Source organism: Adiantum capillus-veneris, chromosome 13 (genome assembly GCF_014529385.1).
Source record: "Adiantum capillus-veneris isolate H3 chromosome 13, ASM1452938v2, whole genome shotgun sequence".
Classification (NCBI taxonomy): Eukaryota; Viridiplantae; Streptophyta; class Polypodiopsida; order Polypodiales; family Pteridaceae; genus Adiantum; species Adiantum capillus-veneris.
In genome coordinates, this window is record NC_140943.1 from 52622612 (window position 1) to 52650234 (window position 27623).

The 27623-nt window shown below is 41.8% G+C and overlaps 1 protein-coding gene across 1 annotated transcript in view; it reads right to left on the reverse strand.

Moving 5' to 3' along the window:
• Positions 1-8551: 8551 nt before the first annotated feature.
• COP8 (Proteasome component (PCI) domain protein) overlaps positions 8552-27623 on the reverse strand; it is a 60009-nt gene continuing 40937 nt past the window's right edge. The window contains exons 5-14 of the mRNA XM_086526765.1: positions 26113-26205; positions 25938-26038; positions 25736-25844; positions 25617-25661; positions 25466-25534; positions 25300-25391; positions 25095-25137; positions 24204-24263; positions 9111-9170; positions 8552-9032 (exon numbers count right to left, since the gene is read on the reverse strand). Of these exons, the coding sequence (XP_086382891.1) occupies positions 8958-9032; positions 9111-9170; positions 24204-24263; positions 25095-25137; positions 25300-25391; positions 25466-25534; positions 25617-25661; positions 25736-25844; positions 25938-26038; positions 26113-26205 (747 nt within the window). The 3' untranslated portion in view covers positions 8552-8957. The remainder of the gene's footprint in view (positions 9033-9110; positions 9171-24203; positions 24264-25094; positions 25138-25299; positions 25392-25465; positions 25535-25616; positions 25662-25735; positions 25845-25937; positions 26039-26112; positions 26206-27623) is intronic.

Here is a 27623-nt window from a genome sequence, read left to right on the forward strand (position 1 = left end):
ATGCCAAACAATAATGCTTTGTAATTTGGTTATTGTACCCAAGATAATCGATGTGTACAAAAGGTATATAATCTTAAATGTCCAAGAATTTTACTATTAGTATGCAAACTATGTTGATTTATATGACAAATTTGGTTTTACTTTGATCACCATGGATATATCTTGACATTATGCACTTTTGATGAGATTTTTAAAGGATTCGACACGGTCATTAGACATGCCAAGTGATAGGTCCTTCCCTTACTGATTTAGTAGCGCACTTTGAATTTAACTTTCATGTTACTTTGGTGAGGAGGATCAAAACATCGATCACTTGTGATAAGGCAATGACAAATATCAACAACAAAACAATAAAATGAACAATGAAGAACAACCAAGAACTAACAATGACAATAACAATATCGAAATACACAAAAACAACAAGTTGTGGATTTGTGTGGAAGAGACAAGATTCCTCCAATTCAACAACAAAAAAATAATTGTGCATTTTTGTATAAAGCACTCAATTTGTGACCACCGTTTTTGTGTGTAGGGGAGGATTGTGAGTCCCTCCTCTTGCTTGTGTTTAAGGAGAGGATTGTGAGTGTGTCTACACCCTTTGTAATAGGGGAGACTTGTGTGTGCCTCACCCTCTGTTGGAAGTCAAGCTAGATGGGCAGCCTTCAAGTTGACCCTTTCTCCCATGAGCCCAAAATTTTGATGTATCTTCATTATTTTTTTAAAAAAGCTTTGTAATTATCGATACTCTCTAATAATAGTTGGGTAATTTTAGAGAAGTTGATTCACAAAGTCTGTAATGGAGACTAAGTCCTGTAAGTCAGCCAATGGCCAAAAGAGCCCTAGGTATAAAGTCTATTTTGTAAAGTGGGAAGGGGACACATTATCATTATCAAGTTTTGAGTTTGAAGTGTAAGAGTGAGAGCGGCTACTCTCTTGCAATGAGCTCTAGTAATCACATTTTTATTTTGAAACTTGCATTGTGTTCCTTGTCTTTTTCTCTTTCATTCAAGTATACTCATTGTTGATTCTGATGTGATTTGTGACTACACACTAGTAGGGTAAATATGTTGTTTTGAGTGTGTTAATGACTATTTTTTGACATTCCAACCAGAGAAGAGTGTTCTTAGACCCTAGGGTGACCTTTCTAGTATGTTCTGTTGCAGTTTACAGGACCTTGATCATGATAGATCGTGATTTTGGTACCTCCTTGGATTGGTAGGTTAGAGCCCGTAAGTGTCTTAGACCTCCTCCTAGAGTTTTATAGCATTTGGACTCTGTTCAAGTGCCAAAATAGGTCGATGACTGAGTGCAGTGACATAGGACATAAGCGGTTACCAGATCCTAGACTGATAGATTGAAGAGTCTTCATGCCCCATCCGAGTGGCTTTCTTGAGTATTGAGATTATCTTAGTTCTAGCAAGCTATACTATAGACGTCTGTCAGTGACCCGCTATCATTAGCACCTCTGCTAGGGATAGCGATCCTTAGGTGGTGAGTGATCGAGTTGTAGCTTTTTACTTAGAGACTTTGATTTTGATTTCCACTTCATTTACACTTTAGTAGTCAGGCAGCTAGACCTGGGTTTTAGTGCTTAGTAGAGTCTAGAAGTCAAGAGCTTGCTAGATCTATTCTCGAGAGGTAAAGAGGGTTGTGAGTGAGATAGGCCAAAGCATTTCATTCTATAAATTTTTCTCTACTTTTAGAGTGTTGTACCATTTTTCATTTCGACTTTAGTTTGTACCATTTTCTTTGTTTTTGTTTCATGTTTCATTATAGTACTTAGGAGTAGGGTAAGTAGAAGCTACCACCATCAAATTTGAGCAAAACGATTAGAGGAAAAAAAGGGAGAAACCCATATTTTGGGCAAAACGACCATGAACTCCGAAAAACTAAACATTTGATGGTCAAAACTCCAAAGCTGATCTAAATTCAAAAAAAAAGTGCAAAAAGGGCAATAACCAAACCATACGGAGTGAATCTTGAAAGTTTCATGTAGTTTGGTGTAGGAACATGGATCGCGATCTATGACCCCTTGTAACTTTTGAACAGAAATTGATACCATTGGATCCAGAGTGCTTCCGAAATAAAGGATATATACTTTTGGTGAAAATTTGACACAAACACTCTACCAAATCAAGAAAATTGGGCAAAGACACCAGAAACCTTGGAAATAGACAAAAATTGGGGCTTTTTGACTTTTTGGTGTCCAAATTCAAAAATAAGTGAAAATCTAACCTCTACATGGTTTGGACATACAGCTAACCAAACCCCACGACTAGATACAGTGGAACATGGACCGTGATCCATGACCCCTTGAAGCATTTGAGGTTGAGATTTGGACAGTAAACTTTGATACCATTTAGAACAACTTTTGTAAAGGTCATCATAGCAAAAAAACAACAAAAAGCTGACCCAAGCACTAGGTTGTAAGTCAAAAATTACAAGCAGCCACAAAAATTTTCTTTTGGCAAGGTGAAGGGGTTTCAAATCCAAGTAAGTGGATAGGGAGACCCCACAGGCCTTAAGTAACAATCTGATCAAGTTTTGGATCCATCCAGACATGGAGGAACATGGATCGTGATCCATGACCCTCTTCTAATTTTTGAGTGTGCAATCTTACAGAATTGGAGGGCAGTCTTACAAAATTGGAGTAGAGACCAACACAAACATTTGGTTCTAAAAAGGGGGTAGTAAAAAACATTAACAAGAGCTCAAACAAGACTAGAGGAAATCTAGACCAAAGATCATAAAACATGCCGACAAGGTGACTTTTGGGATGCCTAAAGGGGATCAAACCATCTCAAATCACTTAACAGCTATCAAGAGATTGTGAGAAACATGTGTGCCAAGTTTCAAGTAATTCTAGCATCGGGGTACATAGATCGCAATCCATGACTCATTGACACAGACAATGCCCAAATTGATACCAAAGTTAGTACTAGTCCTTGTGAGCACAATGGTGTTTTCAAAATTCAATTTAGAGTTGGATTGTGCAAATTCCAAGCAAAATAGAAGTTGTGTCAAAAGTTCGACAAGTTTTGATTTGTGTAGATTTTTTACTAACCCAGCGGCTGTAAAGCTACAGCCACCAAGTGAATTATGTACAGATTCTATAGATGAGAGTTGCAATGAGTCGCCTTTGGTCAAAAGACTGAATGCATCATAAAAGGTAACAGATCAGGGTTTGCAAGCTTCATTTTCTTGATGTATTTGCAGTCACAAGCAAATTTTATCAAAGTAGAAACCCTAGTAATAGAGACCAATCAACCCATATTTCAATCGAGGGTAGTGTCAATCAAGGGAATATATGCTCACCTTATATGCAATCTTGGAGGAGAGTCTTTTTGATACTTCTTCAGAGAGATCATACACCTATATGGCTAAGGGATCCATAAGTGTGAGTTTCAAAGAAGACACCAAAATGATAGTGGGACCATCGCAGCGTGCACCAAGGCCAAAACTTTTGCACTTGCAATATTAAGCTCGTAGTGCCCGTAGGTTATAGTGGTGATCGGTATTTTGATGAAGAGGGAAACATGTATATCGTTGTGCATAATCCTTTTATTGAGGAAAAGTGGGGATTAACAGGCACTAAAGAAAAAGTTGATGTAGAGCCTGAAGAGAAGCTGCCTAAGCTGCATATTTCAAATGCCAAGCTCAAATGATTAAATGTGGCTACACACGTCAACATCGACAACATACATGTGGGAGTATGGAGAGAAAATGCTCAACTATAGATGTAATCCCAATGTGAGAAAGTTAACGGAGCAAAAATACTTGTACGTATTTATATTAGTGGTTGAGAGAGATACGCAATTAATCATGATAGACAAGCATGGTCGAAAATATTTGGTAGTGAGTCATGATGAGTTCAAGGGATATACGTACTTTGGGGGGGCACTCCATCAATACTTGTACGTATTTATATTTGAGGTTGAGAGAGATATGCAATTAATCATGATAGACAAGCATGGTCGGTAATATTTGGTAGTGAGCCATGATGAGCTCAAGGGATATACGTACTTTGGGGGGCCACTCCATCAATACTATGTCACCCCTAGCATACTCACACATGTAGTCTCAAAAACCACAAAACTGGAAACTACGAGAGCAACAAAGGCTCTAGAGGGGAGATTTATTCAGACATTTCCAAAGCTCCATAGCATACTGGTCTCCTTGGCTTTCTAAAGTAGGAGACATACTCTTGAACTCATTCTGGACAAAAATAGCCAGAAAGGTGAATAACAAAGGTCTCCAACAGCTCCCCCACTTCTGGGACGACAATAGTAAGAGCTAGAAAGAAGAGAATCAACTCGCTACCAAGCTTAACCTAAATGGCACTGAAAGACTGCTAGTGAACAGGAATGTGGAAGGGCTAGTAAAGTACTTAATGCCTATCTGCACATCCAACCTTGAGTTCAAAGTCAAGAGATGGCCCAAGTGCAGGCATTTTTGTATTCCACAAACCAAGAGTATATACCTTACTCTAATGCTCAAGATTGATTGGTTCTCACCCCTTAACAAACAGTGGGGCTTGCAATGGTCAGAAACAAAATAGGTGACGGTTACTCATAACATTTGGAATCCACAATGGCCTTTTTCCATGAAGCTATTCGTGTGGAAGGTGTTGTGGGGGCTCTGTCCATATGCGCAAAGATTTTGGCCAGAGGTGTTGGCTCAAATAGGTATTTGTGGTGTAAAAAGGCAAGTGAGGACCTCTCACTTGTTCAGGGGATGTTCGATGATTAGTGGCCTCGTAGGGAAGCTATGTCTAGAAGATAGGGTTCTACCAGAACGATCTATTTTTTGGAGGAATGGTGCTAAAAAGTCAAAAGCTACAAAAGCTACATTGTTAGGTTCTGCTACCTTCAACATGTTTGGAAGGCTAGAAACCGTCATGTGAAAATGAAATTGATGCCATATGGAAACTAAATAAAATTAAACTGTGGAAAAATCTATGCTAATTTGCAAGAAGCCTTAAAGTTTTTCTTAATAAAATAACTACTTTGGTAGATATATATAGTGGAAGCATCATGGAGATGAAAGAGCTCTCATATGTGTGTTGATTGTTTTTAAGGAGAGGAGAGAACTACATATGCATATCTCTTTAAGGAATAGCCAAAGAGACTACTAAGAAAAAGCACGACAAACTTCTAGCCCCGGTGTGGGCTAGTTTAAGACTGAGTGGCATCAGAGGAGAGCTGGTACGAAAGTGTAATAGAGCAACAGGGGCACTGGAATGGGGTGAATTAACCAGATACTTCCAGAACTCCATCTCGCATTGGTCCCCCTGGATGTCTAAAGCTACTAGGGTTATCTTGAACCTTTACTGGAGAGAAATTGCAAGAAGGATGAACAATAAAGGATTTCAACAACTAAGCCACTTCTTGGATAGAAATAGCAAGTGTTGGAAATCCTCTGAGAGGTGATTTCCCAATTTCAACTCAATGACACTGAGAAGCTACTTGTCAACAGGGTTGTTGAAGGCCTGGACCGTGTTCTAATGTCGATCTGTGACTCTACTTTTGAGTGGAAAGCTTGGAAATGGCCCATGAGTAGCCGATTCTCTAAACCCCGTACCAAGGGCATTTACCAAGTGTTAATTCATGAGGCCGATTGGTTTGCCCCTCTAACAAGCAGTGAAAGAAGCAATGGTCGGAGGCTCGATGGGTAGAGGTCACGGAAACATCTGGAATCCACAGTGACCTCAGTTTATGAAGATATTTCTGTAGAAGGTACTTTGGGGGGCCTTGCCAACAGGCGTCAAGATTCAAGCGCATGATATCGGACCCGATAGATGTTCAAGGTGTAGACTGGCTAGCAACCACGTTTTCATGGAATGCTCGCCTATTAAAGGCCTCACAGGCGAGATGTGCAAATGGATACAAAGGTTGTGGAAGATAGGGTTTTTCAAGAGAGATTTGTGCCTTAGTGGTAAACAGTTTCGAAGTTCTACACTTCCAATTTGTACTCAAATTGTAGGATATTTTTTCTGCAGTAATATCTAGAAGGCCAGGAACTGGCGTGTCTTTAATAGCAACCTCCCTATGGCTAGCTTCTCAAAGATTGTGCAAGAAAGCAAGGAATTAATATACGTAGTAACTAAAAGACATGGCTCGGATGAGTGGCTTAGAGCAACCCTCGTCATCTGGTTGAGCCCTGCTTTGTAAAGGATTGAGTTGTTCCCAATAGTAAGCTACTATGTACTTATAACTAAGCTCGGATGTAACTGTTTGTCCCTCAAGGCTCGGCCTGAGCTTGAGGCTGATTTGTACATCTATTGATGACTTTATAAGACAATCACTCACAATTGTAAGTTTTGCACCCAAAAAAATATCATTTTTTTGGATCTCTTCATAGCGCATCCACCCTTTTTCACTCTTGTGGGTTGAAGTACCCTTCCAAGTAATCAAAACGCCTCGAGGCTATCCCCACCTTAATCCTTGCCATGTTCTCGCATTTTTGAACAAAAAGTTTGTTCATTCTGTAATCATTCTTGCTCATTTTGTTGCAAAAAACATGTAGACCTCCTAAAACTTTTTTTACTTCCTTTTGAGGTTTTTTAACGTTATGTAGGCCTTCTCTATTCAAATCTTAATATTTCCATTCTTGCATGCTTCATAGTGGGATTATTAGCACTCTGCTCTCTGTAACCTAAAGAGAGAATTATATACAAGCCTCAAACTTAGAAGTAAACTAACCTTTTGATGGTTGAAGTTTGTTTTGGCTTGTCAAAATGTTAACTTTTATGACTCGCTTATGTTATGAAATGGCATCATCCAATCAAGATATTGGGAGACATCATTCAATGTGCAATCTTATTCCATTGATAATTGTTAACAAATACCTACATTCACTAAAATCCTTCTTTCCAAGGATGTTGTTTGGATAACCAAGGACTTTGCAAAGGTAGATTACTTCCTTACTTTTAACTTGTTTATTCCTATTTACTTACAATTCATTTAATTTAGGAGATTTGTCTTCTTCTACCTCCAATTTGAGAATGATTATCAATTGTTCAGATGCAATGTTGGACATCTTCATAATTTTTCTTTGCAGTTATGGAATTTTTTCTAATAAGTCACGAATCTCGTCCCCAAAGAGTTGGTCTAACAGTAAGGCTTTGGCCTCTCGTCCTACGGGTTGTGGGTTCAAATCCCCCGTTGGGTCACCTCTAGAGGGACACCTTGTGCTCACCTGGTGTTCACATTGCTAGGGCTCTTGCCCTTGAACACCTGGTGCATCCTCCTCCTCGGGTGGGTCACCCAAGGAGGAGGTTCCTAGCTGTCTTTCCATCGTTTCGAGCCATGGTGATGCCTATGCGTGGCTCTTGCCGGATGGTATGCGGCCCTGCCCAACCATGTTTCATGGCTAATATTTGGAAGGGATAAGCACCTCCCCTTGTGGGCCCTCTGGTGCGTCGAAAAAAAAAGTCAAGAATTTCTTGTTTACATTCTTCCTCTTTATCCTCGTTGATTGATATGGAAAAACGAATATTCTATACCTGTGAACCCAAATTGCAAAAACGGTGTGTGTATAACACGAGGTTTAACATAGCACATTATCAATGTCCTGTGAAAAACTAAGCATGAACTTACACTACTGAAAGGAGAATTTTTCGCTCCGAAAAAGTGCAAGTATGAAACCACCACACATTATTTCCAAAGGTTACTAGAGAAAAAAAAATTGAGAGCTGGAATTTATTGAAAAACAAGTTCTAACATCTGGTAGAATTTTGACATCCAAAGTAGAATTATTTGCAACAATTTTGCAAATTGTGCACTAAAATACAGAGACGTCCTTTTTTTGGTACTGTCTGTTTTCTCATGTAATCAACTCCATTTGAAAAACTAAGCATGAACTTTATAAAGTCCTAAAAAGAGAGATTTTTGCTCTGAAAAAGTGCAAGCAAATTTCATATATAAAACCACCGAACCATATTTCCCAACCATAAGTAACAAGGAATGTGTGAAGACCTTTCCTTGATTCTAGTTACAAGTCGAGATTTTATTGAAGAAAAAGGACTGCTTATATCTACTACAATTTTGCTATGCAAACTACAATCATTTGGAGTGGATGTGCTAATTCTACTCTTCTAAGAAAAAATAAGTAAGGTCACAAGAAACGTTTCATGTTGAGACTGAGGCAATAAGTAACAATTTCAAGAATTGGCCCTTAATGAGTTGACAGCCGCACCAGTGGTCCCACCGGCGGAGTTCATCGATCAGCAAGCCAGCCAACCAAATTAGCATACCAACACAACAGTAGTCTCTCATCAAAACCAACAAATAATGCATGTTCACCCACAGCATTACGCATACTGTATGCAGCCACTGCCATTATGTGTACAAGTTAGGCTTTCACAAGGCTTTCACTGTATGACATGTTAGGCTTTCACAAGGCTTGGTCTACAAGCAAAATCATTGAAGTAGTCGAGATTTGCAAAACACTTGAGCATTACAACCATACAAACCACGTGCCCCAAAATTCCCCACTTAAAAGGCCATAAGCTAACAATATTATGTGTGAAGGGGGGGATGACACAGGCAGGTCTCCAAAAATCTCTCTCTTGCTTCCTTACAAAGTACATACGGTTCTTATACAGCTCATGTTCGCCTATGTACCACAGTTCAGTATGTACTACGAAGAACTTGTAATCTATTACAAATGGAGTTACCCTGCTGCAAGGCTACCTCCTAATTGGAGAGCTCAGCTACAAATTTGCAGCAGATAGTGAAACTAGGCGTTGGATGGCTTGTGCAGCGTACTACAACTATACTTCATCAACTCCTGGCTTCAGCAGCAACCTTTAGGCTGCACCTGAAGCAGGCGCAGCGAGGAAAATTGAATGCCCTGTATTGATCGGATGCTGAGAGGCCAAGCAAGCCTCAGACGTATTGCCAACTTTAACCATAGTGAGGCAGCTGACACAAACGACTCCTGCTTTGGGCGTCCAACTAGACAGCTACAGGAAGACCTTTCTTTGCCATACTATCTAGCACGTCATTCAAAGCTTGGCAAATATTCACAATCTGGAAAAAATTGAAACTAAAATTCAGAAACACAGAAATCATTGACTAAGTCATTTTAAGAATCTAAAAGATATGTACCTGTTGATCCCATTGCTGTAGCTCCTCCATGTCTGTACCAAAATGGATAATCCCTTCAACCTGCAACAAGCACATTCCAGGTCCTTTAATTTTTTGAACCAAAAAAGCTTTCTGAATGCGAGACACGCAGGACCAATTGTATCCAAACTTTGCAGGTTTTGAGTGCGAATCCTGTGTAGTTTGTGCAAGCAAAGCAGAGAGAGAGAGAGAGAGAGAGAGAGAGAGAGAGAGAGAGAGAGAGAGAGAGAGCGAGAGAGAGAGAGAGAGAGAGAGAGAGAGGATGCAGTGGATATTCCACTGACACAAATGGCTTCCCACCTTAAGCAACCTTAACTATGGTGGTCGCTAAATGCTGCCTGCAACGGTTTCTTTCCTTTCATTTAGTTTCTTTCCTTTCCTCTTGTTTGCTATTCTTAAGCAAGTTTTTTTCTTTGTTTTTCACAGTTTCTGTTTGTTTAGCTTGCTTGCTTGTATGCGCCTTATTTCTTTTGTGTGTGATGCTTGTGCTTGTGGATCTGCATGTGCATGACTGCTTGTGGTTGAGGTGCGTGTGCGTGTACGTTTGCCTGTTCTGCCTGTTTACTGCTTGTTCTTTTTTGTTTTTTCTCCTGTTTGATGGGTGATTCAAGTTTGAAACTGGTTTGGTGGGTGTGGACTGATGGTGTGCGGTTCCTCCCTCGCCTTCAGATTTGCACCATATACTACTTATGCTTGCAGGTTGAAGAATGTCATAGCCCTGTTGATCATTGCCACGGATGGCTATCTCTCTCCCCCGAATTTTTGGTGCAGAGTCTTCTTGCAAAGGTAATGTCTCTTTTGCTCGGATGGGCCATTGTATATGGCCTTGGAGATCTGGAGTTGGCTATCGGAGATTCTTTGGTGGTGTTGTGTTTTCAGCCTCCTCTCGACATCTGGGTGGCCTGTTTCTACTTTAGCTCTCTGCTACGTTCTTCCCTCACTCCCTTGCTCCTAGCTTTTGTTGTAGCACCCATCTTTTGTAACTTCGCATCACTAGTAGTTTTCCCTTATGGTTTGCAATCATTAAAATATCTCAAGGGCTGATGTAATGCCTTCAGGCTTAAGTTTGAATATGTAAAAGTACCCCACTTTTTTGCCAAAAGGGGGGAGAGAGAGAGAGAGAGAGAGAGAGAGAGAGAGAGAGAGAGAGAGAGCGCGATGGCTAGCCTTAGCAATGGACTCTACGACTGCTGTTGTGGCGCCGTCTGGAGGAGTCACCCCGCTTGCTGTTTGTCTCCTTGCCACAGTTGCTACAGCCACCGTCGTCAATGGTTTGTGCTCACCTGCACCGTGCTACTGTTTGCAGCCAGTGTTTTGCTGAGCCCACTGTTAGCCTTGATGTCAGCTCCTACTTCTGCTTCGACAGGTTCCCCCCCCCCCCCCCCTCTCCCTCCTCCCAGTCGGACAAGCCACCTGAGCATAGCCAACATCCCCTGGCTGGTGCCAGCATCCAATGACATGGACATCTAGCCTGTCCCACACCATCCACCCTCACCCCAGATCTGGCCTCATGGGCTCTCCATTGGCACTTTGGTAGTGGTGATCATCCATTACCAAATGAGGCCTTCATCTCATTTTATAGGCAATTAGCCACATTGGCCGATATCTACCTGGACACTGGACACTGGACACTCGACACCCACTTGACTAGCGTCCTGACTCCTAGACTTGGTCAATCCTTTACAATGGACATAAGATATCCTTTAGGATCATCGATGTCCCCATCAATGAGTGGGAATACATCTAACACACAACTGAGTGGACAATCTTTTGGGATGGACCCTTTTTCTCAATCAAGTACTCACCATAAGCACCATCCAGAAAATATGATAGATGCGTTGATCTAAGAATGTGCTCACAACACACATACTCGGTTTGGATATATTCCCCAACAATTTTCTCAATAGACACAATGGTATCAGCTTCGCCTAATTTTTCACAAAGGCGCCTATAACATAAAATACTGATGAATGCTAACATTTGAAGGAAGAGCCAACTTATAGGCAACAATTTTCATCTTTTTGTGATCAAGAAAGGAATAGAAAATCTTGTTGAAAACTTATAGTGCTTTCTTGTACACATAGTCTTGAAGTCTTTGGGTATCTTATATTAACCCACTACCCAACATCAAGAGTGCTTGAGCGCTCATTAGCTTTTGTATAGATTTCAAGGTTTATGTATAGAAAAAGACTTATTATAAAGAACTCAAGCTTCATAACTTAGTTCTTAGACCAATTTTTTGTTAAAATCAAAAAACCTAAAGCTTGATAACGTTGACAAAGGGGAAACTTTTGTCTTTCAAAGCCTCTTTCATTTTAACATGATGAGGTTATGGCACAAAACTTAAGGTCTATAATGTATCTATACGCCAACGCCAACACCCATCAACTGAACATGTTTCAAGGTTTCAAACTCACAAGCATCTTGTAATTTAAGCTCTTTTAAGAAAATTTATAGAGCATAATTTCTTGAAAAACAACCATTGCTATGAAAAAACAATGAAAGTGTGCATATAGATCCCCGAATTGTGTTTATATGAGGTATTTGTATACAAATAAACGAAATGAATGAAAAAATTCTAAAGTAGACTTTATTTAAGACTAATTTTTTATAAATTAAAAATAAGAATTTCAACATGCACAGTTATTGGCATATGACATAAAGCGCTTACATAACCATCAAATAGTATCACCTTAAGTAATGCGATGGTAGATCTAGTATATATGTCGCATAAGACAATGCAAATCTAGATGAACTAAATGTTTTTTGAGGTCCTTAATTGAATTCAAAAATATTGCATATTTGGCCCACACGACTTTCTATATTTAATTCTAGTCATAAAGAAAAAAATGTTACATGAGAGTTGCAAAAATGTCAATCGCATATATAAATGGTTACCGTGGATTATTGCACGCACCCTGCTCACTTTTTTCTTATACTTGGGTAGGAGTTTTAGTGAAACATCAACTGTTGCATTGCATTGGTGCTTTTCTTGAGTGTAGTTACTATGGAGGTTGTGTACAAAAGTGGGGGATTATAATTTTTATGAGTACTGTGGCTAACATTTTTTAAGTTTACAAAAGCATTTCTTGAGATTTGTTAAATTTCATGTACCATTTTATTTAAATCTGTAAAAAAGGACGTTAAAGTGTCCTTTTTCTGCCAAACTAGTGTTAACTTGAATTCGAGCTCTCTTTAGACTATTCTTGACCAATTTAGCAATTCTTGCATGTCATACAAGATATCACAAGCTTAGAAATCTTGGACTTTCTCCAAGCAAGAAGCAATTGGGGACTTGCGCTCAAACCAATACATCATCATGAATGGGCTAAATCCAACAAGAGTGCTTAGGCAAACTCCAATTGTGAAAGGTATCTCTCCCAATTGGATTGCCAATGCAAGTCATATGCTCTCAAGTCTTAGCATCTCCTCTAGTGTTTGATTCATCCTTTTCGCTTGTCCATCAAACTCGAGAGTGATGAAATGAAGACGTACATAGCTTCGTCTTAAGTTGAGTAAAAATCGAACTTATCAATATCATTGTGTAAACTCAGTGTCTTTATCACTAATAATATACTATGGCAAGCCATATAGCTGGTTGACAAATAATAGCACCACCTCATGGCTTTTTAAAAATAGCTAGAATTAAATGAGGATCTCTAAGCTGCATGTACCACCTATAAGCACGAGTTACACAAGCCTCAAGACCACACTCATCATCTAACAACGCCTCCTAGCCGGGCAATGTTCGAGGACGTAGGCATGCGCCTATAAGACCGTGTGTACCATACCACCCAACCTCACCCCCTCGTGCAGGCATAACGTCGTAGGCTCATTAGCAATCTGCTAGTATCGGTCGTCCCTAACAAATGAGACCTTGACCTCCTTTTATAGGTGATCCACCACACAAAGGGAAGATGGCCACACTAGCCATCTCACGTTCACATTTTCCCAAAAAGTGGACACCCATCCCACCGGTGTCCTAGATTGGGTCACCTCTCTATGACGTAAGGAAAGCAATCATCCAAAGAATGAAGGTTTATGTTGTCGACCTTTCTAGCAACCTCATCATGGAGCATTGGTTGCTCCATGGGGTAGGTGGAAGGACTACAAAGGCGGGGCTTTCTAGTGAAGTTCGAGTATCGACACATTCAATGAAGAGATTAAAAGAGCAAGGACTTGGCCTTCATTGAGCATTTTAATGAAGCTTTTTCAAGAGGTAACTTTATAGAGTTCTCAAAGGTGAGAGTAGCAATCTCTTTTCTCCAAAGCAATGCACAAGCTTGGTGGTAAGGTCTCCTTATTGAAAGCAAGGTACAATAAATTCGGGTGGAGTTCGAGCTACTTTTCTCATCTCTCTACTTGACTTCTAATTTTGACATCCATGTGTTAGCAACATAGAAGTATCTCTCTTGCCAAGAGAGCAAGGGCCTAGACAACTATGTAGAGAGTTTGGGCTACTTTACTCAAAGTGACATATATCCGCCCAATGCTATTGACAAAGCAAGTACAAGCCTTCTAATATTACTTGAAGTTCTCATCACGATTGCTTAAAGTATTAACTATGCAACATGCCACATTTCAAAAAGATTGCTTACAATGCCTATCACATGTTTACAAGACAGATGACAAAGGGAGCTTCCTTCTTACACTATAGGACCAAAGGACTAAAGGGAGGTCAAAGGGCTGCTTGCAAAGTTTTGCTTCACGCTTGTCAATGTTACAAGACCAAGGTGCTTAACCATTTGTACAATTTGAACAACTCACTCAAGCATTGGGGTAGGAAGCTCATTTTAATTGTGAAGCCTACGGTCGATCCATCCTAGATTGTTTGTCAATAATCTTTATATGTACATGAACTTTGTGCAGGAAAGGAAGAGAAGGGAACCTCTAACTTTAACGGCTTAGATGAAATTTTCAGCAACCAAATCTGAAATAGATCAACACCACAAATCAGCACTTGCGTTGCTTACCTTCTTGAGGACATAGCCTTGTCAACTTTCTTTGACACCGGCTTCAAATGCTAATGGTTTTTGTTGGGGTAAAGGTGGTGTGCCTCTTACCCCGATCGGATGCGCTAGAGGAGTCCAAACGCCCACTACTTGTACACACCTTATTCTTTACTAGACAGAAGAATAACGGGCTCTCTCACACATTGTGGTGAGTTGCTGCACCCACATCCTTTGTTTTCTCTCTCTCTCCTTCTCCCCCTTCGCACACGCATCACATTCGTACACTCTTCAATTCGTATCAAAGCACATGGCCATCGCGGAGGGCATGGCCGTGTCGAGAGCTTCGACGCGAAAGCTTGCTCTCTCTCGACAGTGGAGAGATTAAGAAACCTTGGAAGCTTTGTGAGAATGCAATGGGAGCTTGCGAGCTCAGCTGAGAGTAATGTATGCTCTTGCAGAAGCTTGAAAGACAATGTGGAAGATACTGTGTAGATGAAGGTGTTGCCCTAAAAATTGTGTGCGCAACAACACTGTTTTGTAGATCGTTTTTCTCCTTGTAGAATGCAGATCTGAAAATTCTACCAGCAATTCCCCTCCAATTTGACGTGGTCTACAACTTTGCAGAAAAAAAAATTTGCAAATTCCTCACCAATTTTCTGATATCAGCTCTATCTAATTGTAGGCACGGAATTTCAGATTTTCTGTTTTTGTGTAGTGTGCGAGTATGATGCACTTTTGAAAGCATGATAGGTGCTCAAAGTTGAGTGCATAAATTTTGAAGTTGAAATGAAAGTTTAGCTTGTGCAAAGCTTTTGATGTTTGAGGTTTTTTGGTAGATTTGGGTAAAAAAGAAGCGGATAGATTTGGCCGACAGATACCCATTTCCCGGCCGAGGTGAAAATGTCGGCATTGGCACTACAGTTAGAGCTTCTTTCACATGTTTCACGGGACACTTTGGCAACAATTTTGAGCTTTGGTTCATGGTCTTTGCGGATGGATTTACATATGCTTATGGTGCATGGTTGATACCCACTGTACATGGATTTTGGCAAGCACTTTTGAGTGTCAGTGAACTCTCTTAAGAGCATTGTTGTTGAATTGATTAGTTTTCAGATTGCACCTCTTCTTTCGGTGCTTGTTTATGAGCGGTCACTCCATTTATGTACGTAAGTGCGGATTGCCATTGTATACACATTGTGGAGCCGTTTTGGCATTACTCTTTGGCATTGAGTAGTATTATGGTTTATGATTTTGAGTGTCACAAACTACTGACGAGCCACTGAAGAACAGAGCCAACATGCAGATCTCAGCCAAGGATCCTAAACCCTAGAAGCAGTAGAAGAAGTTTCAAAGTCTTGACAAGTGGCCTATTATCTATTTTTTAAGAGGAATTTCCACCAACTTATGGGACCCCGTCCGATGGGGCCCAAGTGACTACAAGCATTAAAATAAAACACCCAAAAGACTCGCGTGGAGAATCGATGATGTGGCAGCAACTGTATGGACAACCCGCAATGCGCGATGGACTGCTCAAGTGGCAGACAGTACGGAATTCCATGTTTAATGTTGAATGTGCTGACGTGGCACCTGTACAAATTTCTGTAATTTGCGCTGGCTGATTTTCAACGCCAGCTTTTGGGCCAGATGCTTCTAGAGTTTGATGCTTTTCATGTAACTGCTAAATATGTGCAGAGGGCTCATACTTTGACACTCTTCCGAGTGAAGCTGCAAAGCGCGAGTACCGGCATTGTACTCAATTCAAGCAATATAAAGAAATACAAGAAGGGGCACCAAAGTTTGGGGCTAATGCTCTCTTGGGGTGGAACTCCGCCACTCCCCATCTCGTGTGTCGTGCATCTCTTTTAGCTCAGTTGTTATTTGAAGTGCTTAAAGTTGTTCAATCTGTTCTTTTCCGTTGGCACATGGTGCCCGTCCCCGTCCCCGTGATAGTGGTATCAGAGCTTCAGGCGTGAGCTTTTCTGAAAGCATATCAGTCCTACCAAAGAGGAGGCAGAGCAAGAATCTAAAAGCATATTAGTCCTATCAAAGAACAGACAGAGCAAGAATCTTTGTGCTGGGAATTTTTGTGAAAGAAACTTTGTGACCAGACCCCGGACTTATTAGTGACTCCAACCCTTACTCCATCGCGCAACGGGCGTGCTCCCGTCTTCATCGCTTTGTCTTCCAGGGCATAAGCCATTGGCGTTCATGGATTCGGCAGAATACACAGTTTTTCCTCAACGAGCTTCGCGACATTCTTTCGCAGCATCCTCAGAAAAATCTCTCGATGCTGCAAAGTTTTCAACAGTTTCTAAATTACATGTTACCCCCTCTGATGCCCCAGGTGGTACAAACTCCAACCGGCAACCTTCCCAGCCGCCTGTTTCGATCAGGGGAGTCTTCAAGAATATGGTGCAACCATCTACCCCTGATCCAATGCAACCGCCCTTGCCACTGCCGTTGCCCCACCACCATCGCTACCAGGCTACAGTGGTTGGAGCCCGTATGGATACCCTTATTATCCATACCCTAGATATGCGCCGAAAGATTTCAAGGATGGCCATACGACAATCAAATTTTTCACCTTTTCCAGGATGAAAGATTGGAAGAAAGAATTGCAGTTCCTACATCAATTCGACAACATCTATGTTTTGGGGAACTATACATAATGTAATTATATACTTTTGAACTCTGTTTGAGGAAGTATTGTTTGAAATTTGTTTGAAATGGATGGTATCTATTTTAAACTTTTCTTGGTGCCGATTTAGACTGGTTGACTTTGGTTTTAATACTGGTTTCAATGCTTTTTGGTGATTTACTCCCGGATGGAGTATTGAGAAATGTTGTTTTGGTATTGTCTAAACCTCGGAACGACGTAGATGGGATGTCTAGGGAGCCCTTCATTGTATGCTGGAAAACCTCTAAACGACGCAGACGGGATGTCTGGGGAGCGTTTGGTTGTACCAGTCCTCTAAACTCATGGCCCGAACCTCTTTAGGTTATTTGCGGGGGAGTGACGAGGTAGTCGTTGAGTAGCTCCGTACAGCAGACTGTCTGTCTCGAAAGAGTGCTTAGCAGCATTGTTCGTTGTGTCTTGTAACATGCATATGTGAGCATTTGTGTTGCATTGTAATGTGCCAACCACTGAATATTCTTAATTGGATGAGATTACCTGGGTATGTAATTTTAGTGCATCGAGACACCCATTGGAGATCAGCGCGGTCTGGGTGTGATTGGCTAATTTTTACTGCACAATATCAAGAGCTCCGATCTGGAATGAGAAATACTCCTTATTGGATGAGATTTTTCTAGGGAAGCCAACGATCCAGGATATCAAGAGCTCCAATTTGGAATGAGAAAAATCGATTGTCCCTCAAAATGTCCATTGGAATGACCCTCGGAAATTTTTTTGAGCTAACTTGAGTTGTTTTGCAGATATATTGTATCGCGGACGATTACTTTGTTTCAAGAAGGGAGATGCCACAAACTGCTGGCGTGTCAAGCCACTGAAGAACAGAGTCAACATGCAGATTCCGACCGAGGAGCCTAAACCCTAGAAGCAACAAAAGACGTTTCGGAGTCTTGACGAGTAGCCTATTTTAAAAGACAATTTCCCACCAACTTATGGGACCATGTCCGATGGGACCCAAGCGACTAAAGGCATTAAAATAAAGCACCCAGAAGACTCACGTGGAGAACCAATGACGTCACAACAACTATATGGACAGTCCGTTGGACTATTGACGTTGCAGACAATTCGGAATTCCGCTTTTTACACTGACTGTGCTAACATGGCACCTGCATGGATTTTGGTAATTTGCGCTTGCTGATTCTCAACGCCAGCTTTTAGAGTTTGATGCTTTTCATGTAACTGCTTTTCATAGGCCAAGGGCCTTTAAATATGTGCAGAGGGCTCATACTCGAGGACTCTTTCGAGTGAAGCTGCAAAGCGCGAGTACCGGCATTGTACTGAGTTCAAGCAATATAAAGAAATACCGAGAGGGGCGCCAAGGTTTGGGGCTAGTCCTCTCTTGGGGAGGAACTCCGCCACTCCCCATCTCGTGTGCCGTGTATCTCTTTCAGAGTTCAATTGTTATTTAAGGTGCTTAAAGTTGTTCAATGTGTTCTTTTCCATTGGCATGTGGTGCACGTCCCCGTGACATCGAGTCCTCTTTCGCGAACTATAGTGGTCGAGGTTTACTCCCCACTTTCCATATCTTTGTTTACAAATTTTGGTCAGTTTATAGTGGTCGAGAGCTTCTCCTACTTTCGAATCTTTGATGCAATTTATGGTTGAGATTTTGCTCAGTTTATAGGGGAGACTATGTTCGTTTTTCCCTAGATTTCTCGCCATAGTTATGGCTTGATTGCCATACACGTGCATTGATGAGCATACGATTGTTTTCAACGCACACAAGTGTTCGCGTACCCACACTCATTGGAGTGCGTATGACATGTATGCTCGTGTGGCTACGAGTTACAAGTAGCCGCGGATTTGAGCTTTGGCACTAGTTGAGTCGTTCTCCCACTCGCTCTAGAGGTTCCATGTACATTTGGTAATTAAGGCTTCCATCGGTGTGATGATTGCAGAGCACACTATGGTTACGCTACTATAGGAGCTTTTATGCGTTGATGTGCTTGAGCACTACGAGTGCTAGTGAGCTCTTTTGAGAGTGTTTTCTCCCCGCAAGGAGCTCCTTCCGTTCCAAGTTTGGTGCACTTCTCTATGGCATTGGTTTATGCACATTGCCCTTGTACATGTTGTAGCGCCATAGCTTCACCTTTGGCAGTTGATGTGTAACAGTTCTCAGTCTACGACGATGACTCATGAGAGACAATGGATGTCAAGTACTGCTTAGAGAGAAGTTCTTCCAAATGCATTGCGGTTCGCTAGTCATTGCGAGAGGAGCCAAAATTGCCATGGTCTATCCTATGCATGTATCTGAGGTGCGAGACGGAATAGCCTCAATTACATTATAGTCATGTCAGCGAAAGACTAGATACATATCTTTCGCAGATGAGCTCCAGAGTGTTGTGCACTACATGTCTGTAGATGCAGAGTTAGAGAGGCCATGCTCTAGCGAGACACAAAAGATTCTTCCTCTTAGGACAGAGATGCCTCCTACCACAGAGATGAGCAATATAGAGTTTTTTTGACATGCTCATTGTCACAAACTGCTGACGTTTCAAAGGCCTAAAGAATGGAGCCAATTTACAGATGCTGGCCGAGGGGCCTAAACCCTAAGAAGAACAAGTAACAGAAGAAGTCCTACCAACTTATGGGGACCCCGTCTGATGGGGCCCCAAGTGACATAAAGGATTAAAATAAAGCAGGACCTACACAAAGAAAGACTTGCCCCAAAAAAAAAAAAAAACTAATGACGTGGCAACTGAACGGGCAGTTTCCGGATTTTGCGCTGACAATGCTGACGTGGCAGATTTTCGCAAAACGCACTGACAGTGCTGACAAGGCAGTTGTACAGAATTCCGTGATTTATGCTGGCAGCTTTTTGGCTTGCTTTTGGACCATAAGCTTTTGACTTTGAAGGCTTTTCATGTAAAACTGCTTTTGGGGCCTAGGGCCTTTAAATATGTGCTAAGGGCACATTCTCTGGCATGCTTCCTGGAGAAGGTGCAGAGTGTGGAGTACCGGCTTGTACTGAGTTGATGCAATATAAAAAAGGGGTGCCAAGGTTTGGGGCCAATACTCTTTGGTGTGGAATTCCGCCACTCCGTGTCGCATGTCGTCTCTCCCTTTCAGTTTAGTTGTTATTGAAGTGTTAAAAGTTTGTTCAGTCTGTCCTTTTTTATTGGCACGTGGTGCCCGTCTTGTGAAAGTTATATCAGATCAGGCAGGTGCTTTTCTGAACGCATACCCGTCCTACAAAAGAGCAGACAGACCCTGGACTTATTAGCCACTCCCACCCTTACTTCATCGCGCATCGGACGCGCTCCCGTCTTCACCGCTCATGTCTTACAGAACATAAGCCATAAAGAACCCAAGACATAAAATTCATGGATTCAGCACAATATTTGCAGTTTCTGCTCAACGAGCTTCACGACATTCTTTCACCGCATCCTCAGCAAAACCTTCCAATGCTGCAAATTTTTCAACAATTTTCGAACTACATGTTACCCCCTCTGATGCCCCAGGTGGTACCTCCTCCTCCAGGATCAGAAAGTACCAGAGCTTCCAACCAGCAACCTTCTCAGTCGTTTGTTCCGATCGGGGGAGTTTTTAGGAGTATGGTGCAGCCATCTGACCCTCATCCAGTGCAACCGCCATTGCTTTGGATGCTTTCAAATAGGGCATAATCATTTTAGTTGTCCCAAACACACTAATAGACCACAGGAGCCGACGCCCGCACCAACGGTCGACAGAACCCTAACGCCACCTCCTGCTAAGAGAGCTAAACCCGCTATTGGGCTAGTTCATGATATTTATGGCATACGCCTTGAGAGTACAAATGAATTGTGTCGAGCATATGGCAAAGTGAATGGCTAAGCCCTTATTTTCTTTGACACAGGAGCTACAGAGAACTTCATCCATCAAGAATTCTTAACGCAGATGCACTTTGATTATGATGCAGAGGGTGGAGAAATTGAAGCTGAGCTAGCCACAGGGCAAACTCAGAAAGTGGTACCGCTCATTGGTGCTCTTCCAGTGACTATTCAAGATTATCATGGAAAAGCTGATTTCCACATCATGAAGTTGGGCAATTGCGACGTTCTCTTGGGCATGCCTTGACACGACAAGAATGATGCGACTCTCCAGGTTCGGAACCGAACCATCACCGTCATGCAGAAGGACAAGCCAATCGTCCTCAAAGTTCGGTTGTCCGAACAAAACCTCGAATGAACTCTCTACTTATTTTTCTTTATAGCTAGAAAGTATTGTTTGAAAATTTGTTTGAAATGGATAGTATCTATTCTCAACTTGTCTTGGTGCCGAATTAAATTGTTTGACTCTGGTTTTAATGCTGGTTTCAATAATTGGTGATTTTACTCCCACCCACTCCCGGGTGGAGTAGTCTGAAATGATGTTTGAGAATGCTTGTTCATACTCATGGCCCGGACCCTTGTGGTTATTTGCGATGGGAGTATTGAATAATTGAAAAGTGTTGTTTTTACTCATGGCCCAGACCCTTGTGGTTATTTACGGGGGGAGTATTATTGTTGTGACTCTCGGTCGAGACCTGGATGGTTATACGGGAGCAGTACTAAGAAGTCTGAGCAGTGATTACTCTCAGCACCTCCAAACGACGCAGGCTGCGGTCTGGGGGGCGTTTGGTTGTAAAAGACCTCTATATCTCCCGGCCCGGACCTTTTTAGGTTATGTCGGAGGAGTGATGAGGGAGTCCTTGAATATCTCCCGGCCCAGACCTTGTTAGGTTACACGGGAGGAGTGTTCATCGATGGCTTTATGTTTCTATGTCTTGTAACATGCATATATGAGCATTTGTGTTGCATTGCGATGTGCCAAACACTGAATATTCCTAATTGGTTAAGATTGCCTGGGCATGTAATTTTAGTGCATCAAGACACCCGTGGAAGATCAGTGCGGTCTAGGTGTGATGGCTAATTTTACTACGCCGGAATATCAAGAGTTCCGATTTGGACGAAAGGAGAAGCTAACTCCTTGATCAAGATTCAAAAGGAGCTGAAAGGAGAAGCTAACTCCTTAACAAAAAGAGCAAACTGATTGTCCCTCGGAATGTCCCTCGGAAATCTTTGAGCTAGCTTGAGTTGTTTTGCAGATATGTTGTAATCGCGAACGATTACTCTTTCAAGAAGGGGAGACGTCACAGATTGCTGACGTGTCAAAGCCCTGAAGAATGGAGCCAACTTACAGATGCCAGTCGAGGGACCTAAACTCTAAGAAGAACAAGAACAGAAGAAGTCCTACCAACTTATGGAGACCCCATCTGATGGGGCTTCGGACGGGCCCCAAGTGACATAAAGGATTAAAAATCAAGCAGGACCCACACAAAGAAAGACAATGCTGACGTGGCAGATTTTCGCAAAACGCGCTGATAGTGCTGACGTGGCAGTTGTACGGAATTCTGTGATTTACGCTAGCAGATTTTTGGCATTGCTTTTGGACCAGAAGCTTTTGAGTTTGAAGGCTTTTCATGTAAAACTATTTTTGGGGCCTAGGGCCTTTAAATATGAGCTAAGGGCTCATTCTCTGGCATGCTTCCTGGAGAAGGTGCAGAGTCTGGAGTACCGTCTTGTACTAAGTTGATGCAATATAAAGAAATACCGAAAGGGGTGCCAAGGTTTGGGGCCAATACTCTCTTGGGTGGAATTCTGCAACTCCGTGTCGCGTGTCGTCTCTCCCTTTCAGTTTAGTTGTTATTGAAGTGTTAAAAGTCTGTTCAATCTGTCCTTTTCTATTTGCACGTGGTGCCTGTCTTGTGACACTCATGCTAGAGGCTAATATGGTGATGCTAGGACATGTGGATATAGTCCCTATGGACGATGAGAGGGTGACGACTACCCTGGAGTCAGGATTGACGTGTCCATGCGTGACTAGTACTGTTGGTGGTGCAGTGAGCGTTGAGATACCTACTGCAGATAGATTGGCAGAGGTCACTGCGTTTCAAGGTTAGGGTTTGTGTCTAGGTCCAAGACGCAATTGACCATTGCATCCGTCTGGCCAATCACCAATATTCTCTCTCTAGAGAGGTGGTCCATGTAAATCTTTGAACCAGAGCCATAAACCTCCATTGCTTCCAACTAAAGGTACTTTACTCAAGACCACTTACTCACTCTTACTCTTAGAGTGATGATTGTGGAAGAAAGTTCTCAGCAAAGGTGGCTTTGCAGACTCTGCAAAGCTTTTGACACATCCCAAAGCTAGGCTACTTTATCTGATGTTATGATGTAAAGAGCATTTGGGCGTTCTCATTACTATACGAGATAGTAAGGACACTTAAGGTCTTGTCTACACTTGTTCATTCCTTCTTCCATGCCTTTCAGGCTATTCATCGATAAGGTCATCAAGTAAATTGATAACGGAACCGAGAGCCAAGCAGGAGCAATATGGATTCCTCTTAATATATGAAGTGCAAAGATGTTATTGTAAAGATAGTTGATACTCTAGAAGGGTTCCAGAGACATCTTAATGTATTGCACTTATACACACGGGATAGAAGTCTCTCGAATAACCTTGAGAAGAAAACTAAGGTTATGGTGTTTAACGTTGACTTCCTGGTGGAGAAGATCTGCACCTCAGCTCACTCCAGACTGGAAGTTGGTGGTGCTTGTAAACTTACCCACTGTTCTCATAAATGGGGAGTACTCGCTACTCAGTAGAAAGAGTGAATACTATCAAGCTTTCTTGCATCACACTATGCAAAGCTACAACGAGGGGCTCCTTTCCAAGTGAAAGGGAGCAACAAGAGGATATCATGAGTGACATCATTATGTAAATTCATGAAGTTAATCATTAACCCATAGGTGACATCATTGAACATAATATAGGTGATGTCACATGATAATGTCATGGAGGACATCATGCAATCATGCCATGAGCAGTATCATGCTTACATCAAATGTTGACATCACACTTAGCCTTAAATCATGCTTTCAACATTGTTGACATCACACTCGGGTCATGGATCATGGATGACAACATGTTATATCATACTTATAAAATCATAGCACATACTAGAGAAGATCCAAGCGCCAACCCCCGTAGTAACTTGGGCATCACCTTATGCATCACTAATTTCAATATGACTCTAAGTTGAGGTTCTCGCCAATGTCACTTGCACAAATGACCTCTCCTCATATGGAGGCGCTCGCAAGAGGGTGTGTATCCAAAACTGTACCTCTTTTTGTTAGAAGTTTCCAGGTATTTCTAGGTAAGTTTAAGCTTTGGCATACTGTGTTGTATGAGTATAAATGTGTTGTGCATAGTGTCTATTTGTGCCTCAATCCAATCTTCTAGGTGTGTCACATATGAGAATGGTGTAAGCGGACAATGAACACACTGGTCATGATTTGCCCTCTTTCTTCTAATAATGCTGACGTTTGAGCAGTCCCTCACAACCAGCAAACAATTTTGTTTTTTCAAACTTAGTTCTAAAGACAAAGGCTTACAAAAATTTGCATGTACCTGATCAATAGATCCTTTCATTCGATCTTCTGAAATCATTCTCGCCGCAATTTTTTCAGCCTACATAACAACAAGAGCAGACAATATTCGACTGTAGAAGAAATTTCCCATACAAATTCAAGCCATACTGGAACAAAAATTTCAATATTTTTAGAAGGAGATAACATCACCACCAAAAATGTTGACATAACCATCAAGAGTGCTCATGAGGAGACATATACCCAGATGAATCCAGGATAAGCCCAGATTCATCCTTAAAGGAAAGAGCAAGGTATAGACCCAAGGTAGTCACCCAAGACAATATAACCGTCAGCTCCATCATGCATAGTATCAACTAAATACCACAACATCCCCACTAACGTCGTCAGTGCTCATAAGGAGACACATTGAGTTTCTCAAATTCACACATGGAAAGAATATAACAAAGCACAAAATTCAACAAAGAAAGTTCAGAGTAAGATATACAATTCCACCGGAAGGAAACAACCATATGCATACCCATCCCTGGCTTTACAAATATAACAGGATCTGTTACTGTCAGAAAGTTCAAGCTTTGGCAAGTCATCACACCATAAATAAACTACGCCAACGTTTACTTAGGGCACTGCTAGACGCAAGATTCTCCTGAGATTTCCAACGAGCATGAAGGACAAGCACTTGGAAGCCTGCGCTTAAAGCTGGTTCACACCACCTTAAAAATGAGGCGAGATTATCAATAACCGCTCAAGCTCACTAAGTCATATGTTCTCTTTTTTGCATGTTATCTGCTCAATGACCATGCCATCAGTGATGCAGCCCTAAGTAGACTGAAGGCTGAAAATGCACAGAAAGGCAACCACTATATCACTTAAATACTGAATTCTGTACAGCTGCAAACACAAAGAAGGTTACCTTTTGAGATCCAATGCCCAACAAAGCACCCAGTTCTTCAAAACTGCAGAGAGCAATAATTTAAGGAGTCAAAATTCCTCTTTCACCGAAATGTAAATCCAAAAGAAGGGGAAGTAGAAGCGACGCATGAGAGGTGGCTGGCTGGCTGGGTTGAACGCGGTCCAAGTGGGATTTTTTTTTGCAGGGGAGGGGGGGGGTAGTTTACCTTATATTTGTGTATAATTTGCTTGCACTCAGCAGATTGTGCTCAATCATGGCACGGTCCAGAACTGTGGAATTGTCTGGTAACAAGGCTTTCTGCCAAGCATGAAAATCAGGGAGTCAGTTACGAGTCAAAATGTCCGCCCTGCATAAAGACTAATATCCTTCACCTGATGAGGTTTAAGCTCTTCAGCAAACGCGTCAACTTCTGGCTTCCTTAAAATCCGTTCTAAATAAACCTGCATAAACACAAAGTATAAGTGGTTGTAATCAAAAGCTGCAGCAACCCTTGGCACATGAAACAGTACACTATCTCAAAACCTTTTGAAGAATAGGATAGATCTTCAGCTTTGAGCATCTTTCATCCTGCCAACCCGGCAGAATTAGTGCAAGTCACTTGACCAAGCATAATCTGCAAGAATGACAGCATATAATTGCACCTTATACAACGTTGCCAGCACTCTTGATCTCTGCGGACCAGCAGCAGCAAGAATGGTGCAAGTTACTGCTGCTGTCAGGGCCTGTTGCAGCTCGTCCTCGTCTACTTGCCTAAACCAGTTTAAGAACACTTAACATGTTCAGTCTGACCCTTTTCCCACACAAATGGTAAATCAAGACCCTTGAGAGAACACCTGCTCATACCTGCCTTCAAACTCTCGTTTTTCTAACTGAGATAGTTCATAATATCGAAGGGCCGCCTCAAGAAACTTCCGCTTTAGATCCAGTATCCGAGCATAACAGACCTATATCGCACAGTCAAAGTGTCATTAAGAGTATACATTTAGCATTTCAGCATGACATGAACCTTGATACTTACTTTGTACTGTAAATTAAGGCCTTCATCTTTGCTATTATTCACCAAAAAAGATGCCTTCTTGATAAAAGTCTCTGCATTCACCGCATCATCATCCTGACCAAAAGAAGCAATACAACAGTAAGTTCCTTCTTGAAGTAAGAAGCAGTGAAAATGTTGGAGAAAAATTGTGCACAGAGGCTGGCACGTCAGCTTAGATAGACCTCCGCTTCAATCTCTACTCAAGTTGTCTTTGGTGTTTGGCTTTGATGTCCTATATCACCCTCCTATGCACGTGTGATGGTCTACACTAGGAGCTCTTGGTCTTTGGCAAGCTCGAATCTCCTCCGCTCTCGTATGCTATCACACCTTGGTGAAATGGAAAGCAAGAAGCAACCCAACCGCCTCTAATCAAGGGTCATCATAAATAAGTAGACACAGAGCGTTGTCCCATCAATGGATAGCAACCCCAGATATCACTTTAACAAGCACGAGTGCATACAAAATGTGCCTTATTCTCCAGCTCCTCTTGCATAGCCTACCCTATCGATGGGGGAGCAGCATCCAGGCCAATAAACTGGCACACACCTCGGATTACAATGCCGACTCGCTCAAACACAAACCACGCTCGTGGCCGACGGGCCCTGGTTCACTTCACACACTTCACATTGGCCATGCCTCGTCCTAGGACCTCCGGGCCTTGTCCACTTGCTCGTATCAAGAGTTTCGGGGAAAAGAAAGAAACCAAAATAAAATAAAAATAATACAAAACAAAATAAAATAAGTGGACATCAAGATACACCTCTCGGTGACATACCTACCCCCCCCCCCCCCCCAAAAAAGATTGCAAGCTACCTCGATTGCATGTTTGTGGTAATAATCTATGCCAACACATGTATGTCTTTGAGCAATAACTATAACAACACTCCTTTATGCTCACATAAGTGTCAATTATATCTTGTTTATAGAAGCCACTTTGTATTCTCAACAATGTGAAGCAATAATGACTTCTATGGCATCGAAATTGCATGAACATGGGAAGTTGAGGCACCATCACTACCCCTCTTGAGCATCTACGTAATTGCAATACATGAGGTGACTCTGCTAACTTGGCTTCTTCCATCCACATTGCATCCATTGTTGGAATCTAGATAGTTCTTGAATTTGCGTCTAGAAACTTCTCCTTCGACTTTCCTTTCCTTTTGTGCCAAAATTTACGTAGGAATTACAATTTCATCCAACTTCTATACCTCCCGCTGTTCCTCAACAGACATATCTTCCAGCGCATCACCCACAAAAGGCCTAAGAAGGCTCACGTGAAATGCATTAGGGAAACTTTCAACCTTTTGGTGTAAGCTAAGTCTCTAATCTTATCTAAAACTTGAATAGGTCCACAATAACGCATACTAAGCTTTGGAAACAAACGTTCCTTGCCCTCCATTTTCTTTAATCTTGCCTTTTCAATCGTAAAAGAACCCAATCACCAATGTCAAACGTAAGTTCTCTGCACTAACCTTCAACTGCCTTCTTTTGCT